The 14221-nt window shown below is 41.8% G+C and overlaps 1 protein-coding gene across 1 annotated transcript in view; it reads left to right on the forward strand.

Annotated features, from left to right (window-relative positions):
- Positions 1–14221, forward strand: part of LOC126376841 (uncharacterized) — a 71389-nt gene that overhangs the window by 17946 nt on the left and 39222 nt on the right. Inside the window, exons 2-6 of the mRNA XM_050024390.1 lie at positions 6545–6646; positions 11998–12154; positions 12906–13035; positions 13494–13714; positions 14008–14105. Of these exons, the coding sequence (XP_049880347.1) occupies positions 6586–6646; positions 11998–12154; positions 12906–13035; positions 13494–13714; positions 14008–14105 (667 nt within the window). The 5' untranslated portion in view covers positions 6545–6585. The remainder of the gene's footprint in view (positions 1–6544; positions 6647–11997; positions 12155–12905; positions 13036–13493; positions 13715–14007; positions 14106–14221) is intronic.

Below are 14221 nucleotides of genomic sequence, written 5' to 3' on the forward strand. Positions count from 1 at the left end.
AGCCTAAACTAGGGTACCCTGTGTTATAGGTCTCCAGGCCTCCACCTCCAGGAATACGGTCATTAAAAATGTTATAAATAGAGCAGTACAAAGAAAGTTAATAAAAAAAAAACAAAAAAAAAATACGAATACCTACCATACGAATTATGAAGTACTTAAACATACATAATGGAGCTGATTCCTGCAGACACCATCTAATTTTATTTTAAGTTATACCTGTCATTTTCTTAGACGCTGAAAAAGAAAGGGACGGGTAATCGACAGGCAGAAATTAAAAAAACCCTTCCAAAATTCTACATTGGCCAATTACCCGACAGTATTTTAAGCACACGTCAATCGGGTTGCATGTGTGCGAGTCTGCGAGATGAGCGGAGAGTTGCCGTTCTATCCGTAGTATTATTCCTTATTCTATGGTTATGTTTCGAATCCGCTAGCCGGTCGATTTTAACCTAATTTTATAACCTAAATATATACATAAACAGACTACCAAAGATAAGGATAACTTATCTAATCTAAAAACGTGTTATAAAGCATGATGTGCATTTAATTTTAGGTGATTGATTAGTGAACAGTAATTTGATAAGATTGAGTGCATCCATCAACTGACGGATACAGAAAAGTAAAATAAAAAAATCACTTAGTGATCCCTAGTTTGGTTAGGACATTACAGGCTGATCACCTGATGGTCCAAAAGTAAGATGATTCGTGTTTCCGAAGGCACGTTAAGCCGTTGGTCCCGGTTACTACTTACTGATGTAAGTAGTAGCCTATGGCGGCTCAATAATAACCCTGACACCAGGGTTGTTGGGGTTGGTAATCCACCTCACAACCCACACGATAGAAGAAGAGAAAAATAAATCCACAGTAACTCTTGTCTGTTACCTTTTCACGCTTAAACCTCTTAACCGATTTGGATGAGGTATGGAGAGAGTTTGAAGCCTAGAAAGGACGTAGAATTGATTAAAGACTGAAAAAGGAATAGAACAGCATAAACGTGTTTTTTTATACATAATCACATCTCCCCTGGTGTTATCTAGTTTTCACAGAGTCCGTTTACCTAACCGACCGAAGATTTAATAGGTTTTTTTTTACACAAGCGACTGTCTATTTGACCTTCTAACTCGCTGAGGGACAACCAGGCCAATACAGGTTAGGTTAGTTATAACTCCGAAAAGTATTTCTCGGGAATGAAATGGCAGTGTATTTAAAAATAATAATGGTTTATTTTTCGACCGCCATCTTACCTAATGGTCCGGTCAAATAGTGAATGTTGTCCAAGATAAACATAAATCTGTTTCATAATTCATCGCTCCAGTCATTTTCGTAAATAAAACTCTTTATGAATCATAAATCCATTTTCTTTTCCAAGGAAACGCCCGCTATCAAAGAATTTAGATAAACAAATGAATAATTATATTAAAACATCGTAAAGTTTTATTTGTTTGGCGATTATGAAGATTTGAAGATATGACAAATAAAATCTTTATTTGATCGAATTAAACAATATATTATGTATGAATAAATAAATAAATTAGTATATTCGAATGACGAAATTAAATTGTTTCTAAGTTCGTTTATTCAAAAAAGAAACATTCGAATAACGAATATACTATTATTTGTTATATTAGTAACGATTAGTAAATAATGAAATGTGGACCTGTAAATGTTTGCTTTAAATTTTTAAATTGTTATTAAGATCGCTCATGCGATGATAGTTGGCCATTATTCGAATAATAATATATAATCTAGATAATTATTCGAACAAATAGTTAAGTAGTTTCGTACGATTACTAGTTATTCTGATGCCCGCCCTGATAGGGACAACGGGCGTAATGCATAGGCATTAGGCCTGCCTATCTATATATATTTTCCGTTCCATACTTTTGCGACGGATAAATTCCACTTGATATCAACTCAGAATCATGGTCTGAATCATCCCCCTCAGTATTCGCTAAGATGTCATTAACACCCTGTATTATGACAAGTCGATTAAACGCAGATAAACCCACGTTGCTTTTATCAGTACTTGTAAACGTTCCCACAATAGTCCATGTTACTATCGGATCCGTCTAAAAGTGATTAAATACATTAATATGAGTGAGAATTTTAGTATATTTAGTTCATATACATCGAATGTAACTAGTGCTACTTAAGATTATGGATAACGAAATGTGCATTTAATTTTTGCGATGAAATTGAAATATACTTTGCCCCAAATAACTTTCGGTAGGTATACTTACATAAACAGCCTATATACGTCCCACTGCTGGGCACAGGCCTCCTCCCCTCAATCAACCGGAGGGGGTATGGAGTATAATCCACCACGCTGCTCCACTGCGGGTTGGTGGAGGTGTTTTTACGGCTAATAGCCGGGACCAACTGCTCACCGAAGCACGGAATCATCTTACTCTTTCGGACAATCAGGTGATTCAAGCCTGAAAAGTCCTTACCAAACAAAGGACAGTCTCACAAAGTGATTTCGACAATGTCCCCATCGGGAATCGAACCCGGACCTCCAGATCGTGAGCCTAACGCTCTAACCACTAGACCACGGAGGCTGTTATTCAAATATCAAGCAATAATTATTGTTGAACATGACTCAACCATTACATTGTATTTTCGAGTAATTATGAACTCGAGTAATTATCACGTTAATTATGGACAGCGCCATATACTTATATTATTTTTAGGAAGCGTAGCCTGGAAAGTCCCTTATTATATACAAAGTAAGACGATTCCGTGCTTCGGAGGGCACGTTAAGCCGTTGGTCCCGGCTATTAGCCGTAAAAACAACTCCACCAACCCGCATTGGAGCAGCGTGGTGGAGTATGCTCCATACCCCCTCCGGTTGTTTGAGGGGAGGCCTGTGCCCAGCAGTGGGACGTATATGGGCTGTTTATGTGTGTATTTGGATCATATGAATTATGTTGCTACCTATATTGCTTCTCTTTATTTTGATCAGAATAATAATGGGTGGAAGATGCATTGTGCTGTTTGTGAGATTGCTACTTAGCAATAAGGACGCCTATTGTACTCTTTCTATTTCTCTTTTGTTATGTATTTCCTGTTTGTCCAATAATGTATTGGTTATGTTATGTTGTGCCTGAGAGTAATATCGAGGGTCATCTTTTATACCCAAAAACAAAGATAAAAATTGCATATTATGTCTGTTAACCATGAAATTAGAAGTATACACTAAGAACTTTTTTACAGCGCTATCTATTTTTTTTGGGGTAGCTTGGTAATTGAATTACCTTAATTCCCTCATTGATATCACGTGGTTCCCAGTTACACCAACTTGTCCGTCAGGCTAGATGCATCAAGGTCACGTTGCTTCTCGTAACCATAGCAACGTGACCTTGACGCATCTAGGTTTCCATGGCTACGCCCCGTCGATCTGCTATTAGACTACACATTCTGATCGTTAAGCCGTTGGTCTCGGTTACAACATACTTATGTGAGTAAGTAGTCGTTACATGAGCCATGTCAGGGGCCTTTAGTAACCCACACACCAGGGTTGATCAGCTTGGTACTCCTCCTCACAACCCTCACGATAGAAGATTGATCGGGAAACGGGAGTTGGTGGGGAGTAACCATGGCAACCACCGTGACCTTAAACTGGATGACAGCGGCAGCGGCGCGGCGGCGGCGGCGGTGCGGGGAGCGGCGCGTTCAAATGCTAAGATTTATATTGAAGTGTTCTCGATGGCAGCGGCGCGGCGAGCGGAGGACGAGCGGTGCGCTCTAGTCGAGCGGTGTCTCTGCGTTTGAAACTCGCCTTTTTGTTTCCTTCGTTCATTATAGGGATTCAGATCTTCTTTTGCCCATAATAAATCGTACGAAACAAAAGAACTACAATCGAAAATGCGTTGTTGCCGTTTCGACATCGCGTTCATTCGAGACAGAACTCTATACCGCCGCAACACCGCGCCATCTGGCCGCTGGCATCAAGAACGGAACAGCGGCCGCCGCGCCGCTCCCCGCGCCGCTGCCGCCGCCGCGCCGCTGCCGCTGTCATCCAGTTTGAGCCCTTACGCGTTTAGCCTGTCTGACTAGTAGGTAATAAGCCCTATAGCTGGAGAAGAGTGAGTGTGTATACACTACACTTCAAGCGTTATGCTATATTATGTTATGTACCTATCATTAAATCATTAGGTAATATTATGTCGGCTACCACAGAGTAGATTGGTAATAACATGTTACAGAATTGAAATTCGTGCGTTGAATAACTTAAAGCGATACAGTGATGTGGCATTCCCGGGAATTTTCCCAAAGTGGGAATGTTCCCATTGTTATTACACTGGCTGCTTTTTAAAAAAGCCATGCTAGCCTAGTTGGTAGAACGCTTGCCTCTGACTTTGAGGTCGCAGGCTCGAATCCAGCACAGGCCTAAACCAATGATTGTTGTAAAGAACGTCTAGGGCCCTGTGCCGCGGTTTTTCTTGCAGCTTCTTTTCCCCGGCTATACAGGTTGTGAGAAGCTGCAGTAGTTTTAGGCGGATGAGACGTTCGTTATGTGAAAATTGACGATTCAAAGTGTAACTATGTTACCTACTGAATAAAGATATTTTTGAATTTGTCGAATTTGTTTTCGAATTTATTAAAATATCATATCAGTTCTTCAAGGGTCCGCTTACCTAAAAGGTCCGGTTTTTTAAAGAAGCGACAGCCCGTCTGACCTTCCAACCCGAAGGGAAAACCAGCCCATTACAAGTTAGGTCACATGTTGAAACGCATTTCTCGGGTATGTGGGTTTCGTCACGATGTTTTCCTTCACCGCTGAGCACGAGATAACATAATTATGTAAAGTGCCGGTATGGTTTACTATTATAGGCTAGTTTTTAACTAGTCAAATCAGTTACTTTTTACTAAACGTCAAAACACAAAATTAATATGGAATTTGTATGAAAAAGCAACCTGTGGCGTCATAGAAAAACGTGATAAAATGTCGAACTTATTATTACGTCCCTCTTGATTAAAATTCATCATCATCATCATTATCAGCCGTACGACGCCCACTGCTGGGCATAGGCCTCCCCCAAGGATCTCCACGACGATCGGTCCTGCGCTGCCCGCATCCAGCATAAAATTCATAAATAAGTTAAATAGAAAAAGAAAATGTTTTCGTTAGTTTTAGATCTGTCTTTATTTAGTAATCAGAATTTCATAATTTATCTTGAAGTAAACGACTCAATTATAGACGCACACAACACTGACTAAAATAATAATAAAAAGTGTAAAAGATAATAACTAAAGTTTACAAATAAAAAGGAAGAATAATGGTAAATAAAATTAAAAATATAAATCATGACATAGATTTATCATCCATCATCATCATGATGATAGCAATGGAAGCTATGAGCATTCCGTCATCACTATTAGCGTAGACTAATGTAATAAGCAGGCACACTTAGGTCCGTACAAGGTCGAAATGAATTGGCAATATCTAACCACACTCGCGTGCACTGTCTCTACCGATACACTTTGTTTATACCAAACGGTGATACAAATAGCGAATTTTTTTTTTTTTTGTAAAAAAGAAAAAGCATGAATAGCAAAGTGTATACGTCCCTTCGGTTTAAAAGGCTGAGGGCGTCGAATTCTTTCAATTCGGGGGATAATAGAAGACCTAGAATGGGTCATCTCCGGCGCACTTCGAGCTTGAAAAATGTGTCGTGTCTGCCTTTACCTGGTAACTTGTCAACTTATCATCATTGGTGTTGCATTAAGGAAGTCTTCTTGAATTAAGGAAATGCACTAATCGGCTAGGCGAGTTCAAGGCTGTAGAATCCCTACCCATTTCCCTAAAGAGAGGCTAGTTTAATAAAATGTTAAAAAAAAGCGACCCTTATGGCGCGACTTCACCTATCTGTCAAAGCTCAAAGCACTTTGTCATTTATTTTATCAACCTAGTATTTTGCAACCCGGTTTCTGCTGGCCCACAAGCTCAGAAATATCCTTATTCAGTTGGTAGTATAGTTACACTTCGAATCGTTAGTTTTTATTTAAATATATTTTTTGTCGATCGTCTTATTCGCCTTAAACTACTGCAGCTATTGAACCGTATAGCCCTAAAACCTGTAGTCGGGACTACAGGTTTTTCCAATCAGATGGCACCAACCTAATGTTCGTCCCGAAGCGTTCCATTCCAATGGTAACAACTTAAAGTTCGTTCCGAAGCTTTTTTTGACATGACTTATTGTAGATTTGCCGCAGATGGCATTAACTACTTGGCCGGACAGCGTTCCGAAGCATTCCATTCCAATGGTAACAGCTTAAAGTTCGTCCCGAAGCGTTCCATTCCAATGGTAACAGCTTAAAGTTCGTTCCGAAGCATTCCATTCCAATGGTTACAACTTAAAGTTCGTTCCAAAGCGTTCAATTCCAATGGTAACAGCTTAAAGTTCGTTCCGAAGCATTCCATTCCAATGGTAACAATTTAAAGTTCGTCCCGAAGCGTTCCATTCAGATGGTACCAACCTAATGTTCGTCCCGAAACGTTCTGATTTGCATGAATATAAAATGTTTTTTCTTTGTTTTCCAGCGGACATAAGATGGTGGCTGGTGGGGCCGTGTAGCGGCAGGATGTCGACTCAGGGCGGACTCAAGCACGCCGCCACCGAGCCTTCGCATCTTGACAACAAACGTGAGTTGGTTTATTCGTATTAATATTATTAACGTAATATTTTAGCGATAGAGGGACCAAACTGTCCATAGCAGAATTCATATAATTATTATTATTGCGTATGCAGACAAAAATAAAATATCCTGCGTGGATCATATATCCAGCTTAAGCTCCCCTAACCAAGTCTCTGCCGCATCCGTCACACAATGCAGCTCGGCTATGCCACCTGGGAACCAGTGCAGATGGCACTCGTTCACTATGTGAAATATGGTTTGATCCGGGTTCACATTCATTGTTTAGCGACTCCTTTAAGCCCCATTTATGTAGGTGATGGTTTGACTTTCCATGGTTGGTCCTACACCGGTTCAGAATTCATATTAGGAATAATATTCTGGCCTTCGAACGCCGCTACCGGACTTGCACCAATGAGTTATTAATTTATCTCAAGTGCAGTTTTCAGTAACGCAGTTGGATTGACCATTATAGACGGCGATACGGCTCACCACCTATCACGTTAGTCTAACAGAAGGCTCGGTGAGGTGTGGGTACTTAGTTCAACTAGTAATGGATGTATCTCTGACCACCCCAATTGGGATATAGTCTTGAGCTTATGTAAATGAACATAAACCCTAGACTATTCCCACAACAAACGGCGCACGTCGCATGTTTTATAAAATGTCTCCATTTTCGTTTATCAAGAGTAACGCGAGACAATGTTATCACAAATATTCAATTTCGACCATTATTCAACGGTTATTCGTTTAATATCCGCATAAACATAAGCCACACTTCTATGCAGGACGAGGAGCTAACAACAAAAACATTAAAAAAAAACTTGTTCACATATTCATTACATAATTTAGAAATACTTTTCACGTGTTTCTTAAATTAATGTTCGTCGTTTGCACACTAGCGCGCGTGCTTCTGTGAAGGTATGTGTAGTGAGTTCATTTAAGTTTTGTTATCTAATCTAGCCTACAAGATCCCACTGCTGGGCAAAGGCCTCCCCTTCCTCTTTTCATTTTCGCGGTCCTGTGCGTTCTCCGGCCAGTCCCTCCGGCAAGCGTCCAAGTCGTCACGCCATCTCTTCCGAAGTTTACCACGACGCCTGTACCCGTCATGAGGCACCCAATGCGTGACGATCCGTGCCCAAGTTTTGTTATAGCTTTTTTTTTCAGTTCTAATAGTCGCCCATAATTGACAAATGTGTTAGAAAAGACGTACACACTCTTCCAGGTTTTACAACTTGCCCGGAGAGGTAAGCAGCTGAACCCGTTTCCCTCATTCATCGCTTATGGCTATAAGGCCGATTAATTATTTTAAATATAAACCTCTCAGACGACGCCCTGAGCCGAGGTTCGCGCCCAACTGAGCGCTCTCAAGCCTATTGTCTTAAATTTTGTACCGGGTGGGAGCCGCTGTCCTCCCCATTTGTCCGGCCAAGTAGTTAATGCCATCTGCAGCAAATCTACAAGAAGTCACGTCAAAAATGAAGGTTCTAATAGTCAAGTCTTCTTATCGTGTAGGTTGTGAGGTGGAATTCCAGGCTCGTCAATCCTGATATCAGGGTTATGATTGCCCCCCAAAGGCCCCTCACATGGCTCATGTAACGATTACTCACTTACATCAGTAAATAGTAACCGGACCAACGGCTTAACTTGCCTTCCCATCATCTTACTTTCGGACAATCAGATGATCAGCCTGTAATGTCCTAACCAAACTAGGGATCACAAAGAGATTTTTCTGATATGTCCCCACCGGAATTCGAACTCGGGGCCTCCGGATTGTTAACCCAACACTCAAATACTGGACCACAGAGGCCGTTATACTTTAAGTAATGGTGTGTTCTGAAGCGTGACAGTAAGAAGACCTCGCCCTCGACCTATTAGTCGCATGATCATTTTCCAATGAGGAAAACGCTATGAGCACGAGGTATGCTAATGCTAAGTTACATGTACCTATTGAGAGCCGATACGTGAATCACCACTGGCCCCGATTCCTGCAGACACCTCCTAATTTCATTTTAAGTTATACCCGTCATTTTCTTATCCACCTAATAGGAAAGAGACGGTTGATGAATAACTGTTTATTTTCAAAATAATAGAATGAATGAAACAATAATCAAACAGGCATCTCGCTCGTTTGCAACCCGTTTGACGTGTGCTGTCTACTTAATTCTGTCGGGTTATCGGCCAGTAGAAAATTTTGAAAGGGATTTTTATATGTTTGTCTAAAGTTTATGCCTGTCGATTATTCGTCCCAATTTTCGGCGGATAAGAAAATGACAGGTATAACTTAGATAAACGCCTGACGACCAATATTAGGCAGCCAAATTACAAAGAATGCAGCTACTTTTCCTCGGCTATACACATTGTGAGAATCTGCAGTACTTAGTTATAGGTGGATGAGACGTTCGACATAAAATATATTTATGTATAAATTGATTTGAAGTGTAACTATGTTACGTAATGAATAAATATATTTTTGAGTTTGTGTCTGTCGAAGATAGTACAGGTAAATTGCGTTCCCATTTTCTTGAATTTTTCGCACTCGTGCGTCCTATATCTTCCGATACCTATGCGCCAAGGTCGTCACGCTATGGTTAGGGGTCACTCATGACGTCTATGCTGGATCTGGCTGGGTAGGGCTCTCACTATCAGACATGTTGTCTTTTGTACTGGATGAGAGTCGTCAGCGCTTTTTTTCCCGCGTCACATAAAGGTTCCTCAAAAAAAGAATAAAAGTAATGAGCGAAAAACACATAACTACATAATTGGGGTTGTATAATCACCTCATTGTACACAGACACTACTCATTAACGTCCCCACCAGCGGCTGAGCTACCCCACTCCCCCTCGGTCTTACTTTAGTCTTCACTGGTATGGAGTCAGACTGCACGATAACTTATCGTACACTCGAATCTGTGTATGTGACGTCTGACACCCATACAATTGAAGGCTAAAGTAAAACCGAGGGGGGTGAGGTAAAGGTTTACCTCTGGTGGGCAGCTGAGAGTTGCCGTTCTACACGTAGTATTATTTCTTATTCTATGGTCACTGGTCAATCGAATGCTATCCCAAGCCAAATCTACAAAATATCCCGACAAAAAAAAACTATTCTCGTCTACATGTCCATTCTTTAAAGAAACATAAGTTTTATTTCCTTTTAAAACAATGTACCGTGTTTGTTTATACAGACTATCTTTTTTAAATAACAAAGAGCTAATAATAAACATCTATTGTAATGTAACAGATTAGACAATTGTTTATTTGCCAATGTTATGTTGTCTAATATTGTAACAAGTATTTAATAAGGATCTCTTCTGCGTATGTTTGTTGTTACCAGCGACCCGCCCGGCTTCGCACGGGTAATATTGGACTCGAGAGTTGATACACATACATAAACTCACGCCTATTTCCCACCGGGGTAAGCAGAGACTATAGAATTCCATTTGAGAGTCGATAACATTAAAAATAAAATATTGTCCATACAAACTTGCACCCCGTATTTTTTTTACTGTGACACTATAGTAACGAAGGATATACGATCCTAACCACCCATGGGCCTTATTTTTCAATCGCTCGATTAACTCTACCGTACCTAGTACCTTTCTAAAATATACCCGATGTAAAAACTCTTTAATAGTAAGGACACGGGCTGCTTCTCTGCCTAAAGGGTTCGGTAACAAACCTCTTATTACATTTTTGTGGCTTTCTACTGGCGGGAAGGTTCCCAAAGTAGGAACAGTGTCGGAAACCGCATATCACTTTATATACCTGTCTCATCTTGCAAATAAAAAAGAAAAAAATAATAAATTATAAGTTTTGATGTCCTACGTGAAATGAGTAGGTATATGTTAGTTATAAATTATAGACTATCCACCTGACGTAACGATCAAGACACATGTATCCACGCAACCTTGACACTGCGTAAGTATTGGCAAACAGCCACACTTGGACGCCAGTAGCCGTAGTACGACATCCGCGACGCAACAGAAATCAGAATCATTTATTCAACGTATCTATCCTGGATAAACTTGTTGAAGGTCAATGTAACATTTTTGAATTTACACACCTACATGGTTCATCAAATCAAATTATTCTTTATTGCACATATACACGAAACATTTTAAAACACATTATAATTAATCCTAAGACTTTGCATCAAGATATTTGCAGCTATACTAATTGTCTCTGCCCATACCATTGGGAATTACGGGAGTTTATGTATGTTTTTTATTATGAGTAGTGTTAGTCGAAGCCCGCGATACATGTCGCGTCGCACCAGCCACACTACAGCTTACAACGTGCCTATATTATATGCCATGCTTCCGTATTGCTTTTGGCACGGGAGTTTTTCGAAATACTTTATTGAGATGTAGTCATTACGCGTTGATTGGTCGGTGCAATTAACGCCTGCGCAAGCACATATAATATTACTAGCGACCGCCTGTGATTTTTTCTGCATAACTTTGTTGTTACTAGCGCCCACTTCGCAAGGGTAATATTGTACTCTTGTCGGTGCAGCATTTTCCATGCTACTTTCTTGCTGCCCTCTGTCAGGTTCCAGGTTACAGTCCCTGTGACTTGCCCCTTCCGTCCTGCATTGCCGTACCGATGGCTCCCATCTTCGCCCCTGCAACCGTTGAGGTCTTCACCCGTATCCCTGGGCAAGGGTTCTACGTTATACCCCGTTATTGTATAATGTTTTATAGACATAATAACACTATTTACTCTTTGCGGAAAATCCAATAAGGAGCCTTTGTGCCACGACCTACATCGGATGTTTCATTCAAAGACGGAAAATTGTGTTGCTATTTACTTTGAGGAAAGGAAACCACGATATTAATCACGAATATGCTGTCGCTTTTGTCAATAGCGAATTAAGGAAAGACTTGATATTATGTCGTGGCCAGATCTTAGAATTGATCATTTCATGATGTGCTCGATCATTTCATGAAATGGTCATATTGGTCCTGTGAGAACACGTTAAGCCACTTAGTGAGTACATAATCGTTACATCAGTCACGTCAAACGGCCTCCGTGGTCCAGTGGTTGAGCGTTGGGCTCACGATCCGGAGGTCCTGGGTTCGAATCCCGGTGGGAACATATCACAAAAATCACTTTGTGATCCCTAGTTTGGTTAGGACATTACAAGCTGATCACCTGATTGTCCGAAAGTGAGACGATACGTGCTTCGGAAGGCACGTTAAGCCGTTGGTCCCGGTTACTACTTACTGATGTAAGTGCGTAGTCGTTACATGAGTCATGTCAGGGGTCGGGTCATCCACCACATAACCTACACAATAGCAGATATGGCTATTACGGATTCAAAAAGATGATGATGGTAAATAGTCATGGTGGCTTTTTGCAGGCGAGACGCGAAGGCGCGGTGCGGCGGGCCGCGCGGCTGCGCTGCGCCGGGCTCCGTCGGACTCGGACTGCTCCGGCGAGACCGCGTCCCTGTCAGCTGACAGCGCGGACCGCGTGCGGCCCGCGCCGCCGCCGCCCCGGCAGACCAAGACCCGCAGGTTGGTATATATGTTGGATTTGGGTTTGCGCAATTAAACAAATACGGTTCAAACACTTCTTTTATTTTTCTCCTCGTACAACATATGTTTGTCGCATGCACCCTGAGCGGTGGGCACGGATCGTCACACATTGGGTGCCTCATGACGGATACAGGCGTCGTGGCAGACCTCGAAAGAGATGGCGTGACGAGTTGGACGCTTGCCGGAGGAACTGGCCGGAATACGCACAGGACCGCGAAAAATGGAAAGAGGAAGGGGACGCCTTTGCCCAGCAGTGGGATCTTGTAGGCTAGATTAGACAACAATTCACATCACCATCGTTTACCTCTTATCACTCCTTCTATCACTGTCTCACTCATTCACATTCCTTCACTCAATCTATCATTTGTCTATACATCCCTTCTATACTCTATACCTTCTGTACTACTCGTGTCACTCATCTACTTCTCACACAATCATCTCAACTCACCTAACCGCTGCGCGACGCAACTTCCAACATAACACCGTTGGATCGTCGATCCCTAGTCATACTCCAATTTGTGGCTAGCAGGGTTCTAATGTACTATGCTCTGTTTGCTGTTCCTCGAAACAACCCGTGCTTACATCCTAGCCGCCAAACTACGTGCAGAATTGACCAATCAGCTAGAAAGAAGGAAGATGCTCGGTCCATCTCTCTCGCGGGGAAAGGTCATTTTCAGCACATTCGTCATACATAAATTATACAAATATAATTATGTGTGTTATATTCCAGCCGGCGGCGTGGCAGCGAGTGGGAAGTGCTAGAGGGTCTGAAGGACGGGCAGCGGTTTGAGCGCCGCCCGGAGGTGTTCAACGGATACCTGCACAAGAAGCGCAAGTGGCCGCTCAAGGGATGGCACAAGGTAAGAAAGACAAAGAATGAAAGAAAAAAGTATTTAAATAATAAAATGGTGGATGTTTTAAAGAAGGATCAGGTCAAGAGTACTCTAAACCGGTGAGCGTGCATGAAGTCTTTAATGAGAGTGGAAGAAGTGGAAGTGAAAGAAAGAAAGAAACGTTTATTATAAAGGGACACCACAGTAACAAATACAAAACAAATATATAATTTAAAACACGGAGTAACACACAACTTACAATCAAACAAAAGACATAATAAAAACAACATACACGAGAAATACAGATTGAGTGTATGGACTGGTCAACGATGGTGGTGGTGTCCTTTATAAAAGGGCCTCACTCAGCATAAGCCGCGGCGCGAGCCACGAAGTGGAAGAACTGGCGTGGCAAATATTGTGCAATGCCAGCAATATAACATACGGGTCAAATTTATAACCTTCTTTTCGTCGGTTTATTCTTCCAGCGGTTCTTCGTAGTAGACGGCGGTATACTAGTGTATGCGCGGTCGCCGACCGACGTGGCCCGCGGCCGGCTGCATGGGTCTGTGGACGTGGGGCTGTCGGTCATCTCGGCCAAGGCGCGCCGCCGCCGCATCGACATCGACGCCGACGAGTTCATATACCACCTCCGCGCGAAGACCGCCGACGTCTTCCGCACCTGGCTCAATGTTCTCAAGGCGCATCGGTGAGTGGGCATAGCATAAACGAAACGTCCTACTGCTAGGTACAATTTCTTCATTGCTACAGCATTTACTACAGCAATGTGCATCTTAACGCTTGTGATTTAAAGCCTAGGTTAACTAACAACAAATAGACATAGTAAATTGCCATTTCCAGTAAATCTGCTGTTGGACATAAGATGCCTGCAGACTGCAGGCTCTAAATCTCACTGGAAATTGAACTCGCGACCTCTGATTCAGCGGCCAAGGTACTAGACCAGACGTGGTATCTTGAAAATGATTTATTTTTCCATTTCAGATTATACAGACAACACTTATTAACGTTCGGTGCGCGCGAATCGGTGCCCAAAATCCACGCTCCTCTCGACGACTTGCCTCAAACTGACACTTCTTCACGTAAGTATACCACATCTAAACTAAATTATAGACTCCAGGAGGCCTACTGTCCCCTAATACAAGCTACTGAGGCATTTGAAACGCTGAAAAGAGATAGAATATAAACTTCGCATAAG

This window comes from Pectinophora gossypiella, chromosome 21 (genome assembly GCF_024362695.1).
Source record: "Pectinophora gossypiella chromosome 21, ilPecGoss1.1, whole genome shotgun sequence".
NCBI lineage: Eukaryota > Metazoa > Arthropoda > Insecta > Lepidoptera > Gelechiidae > Pectinophora > Pectinophora gossypiella.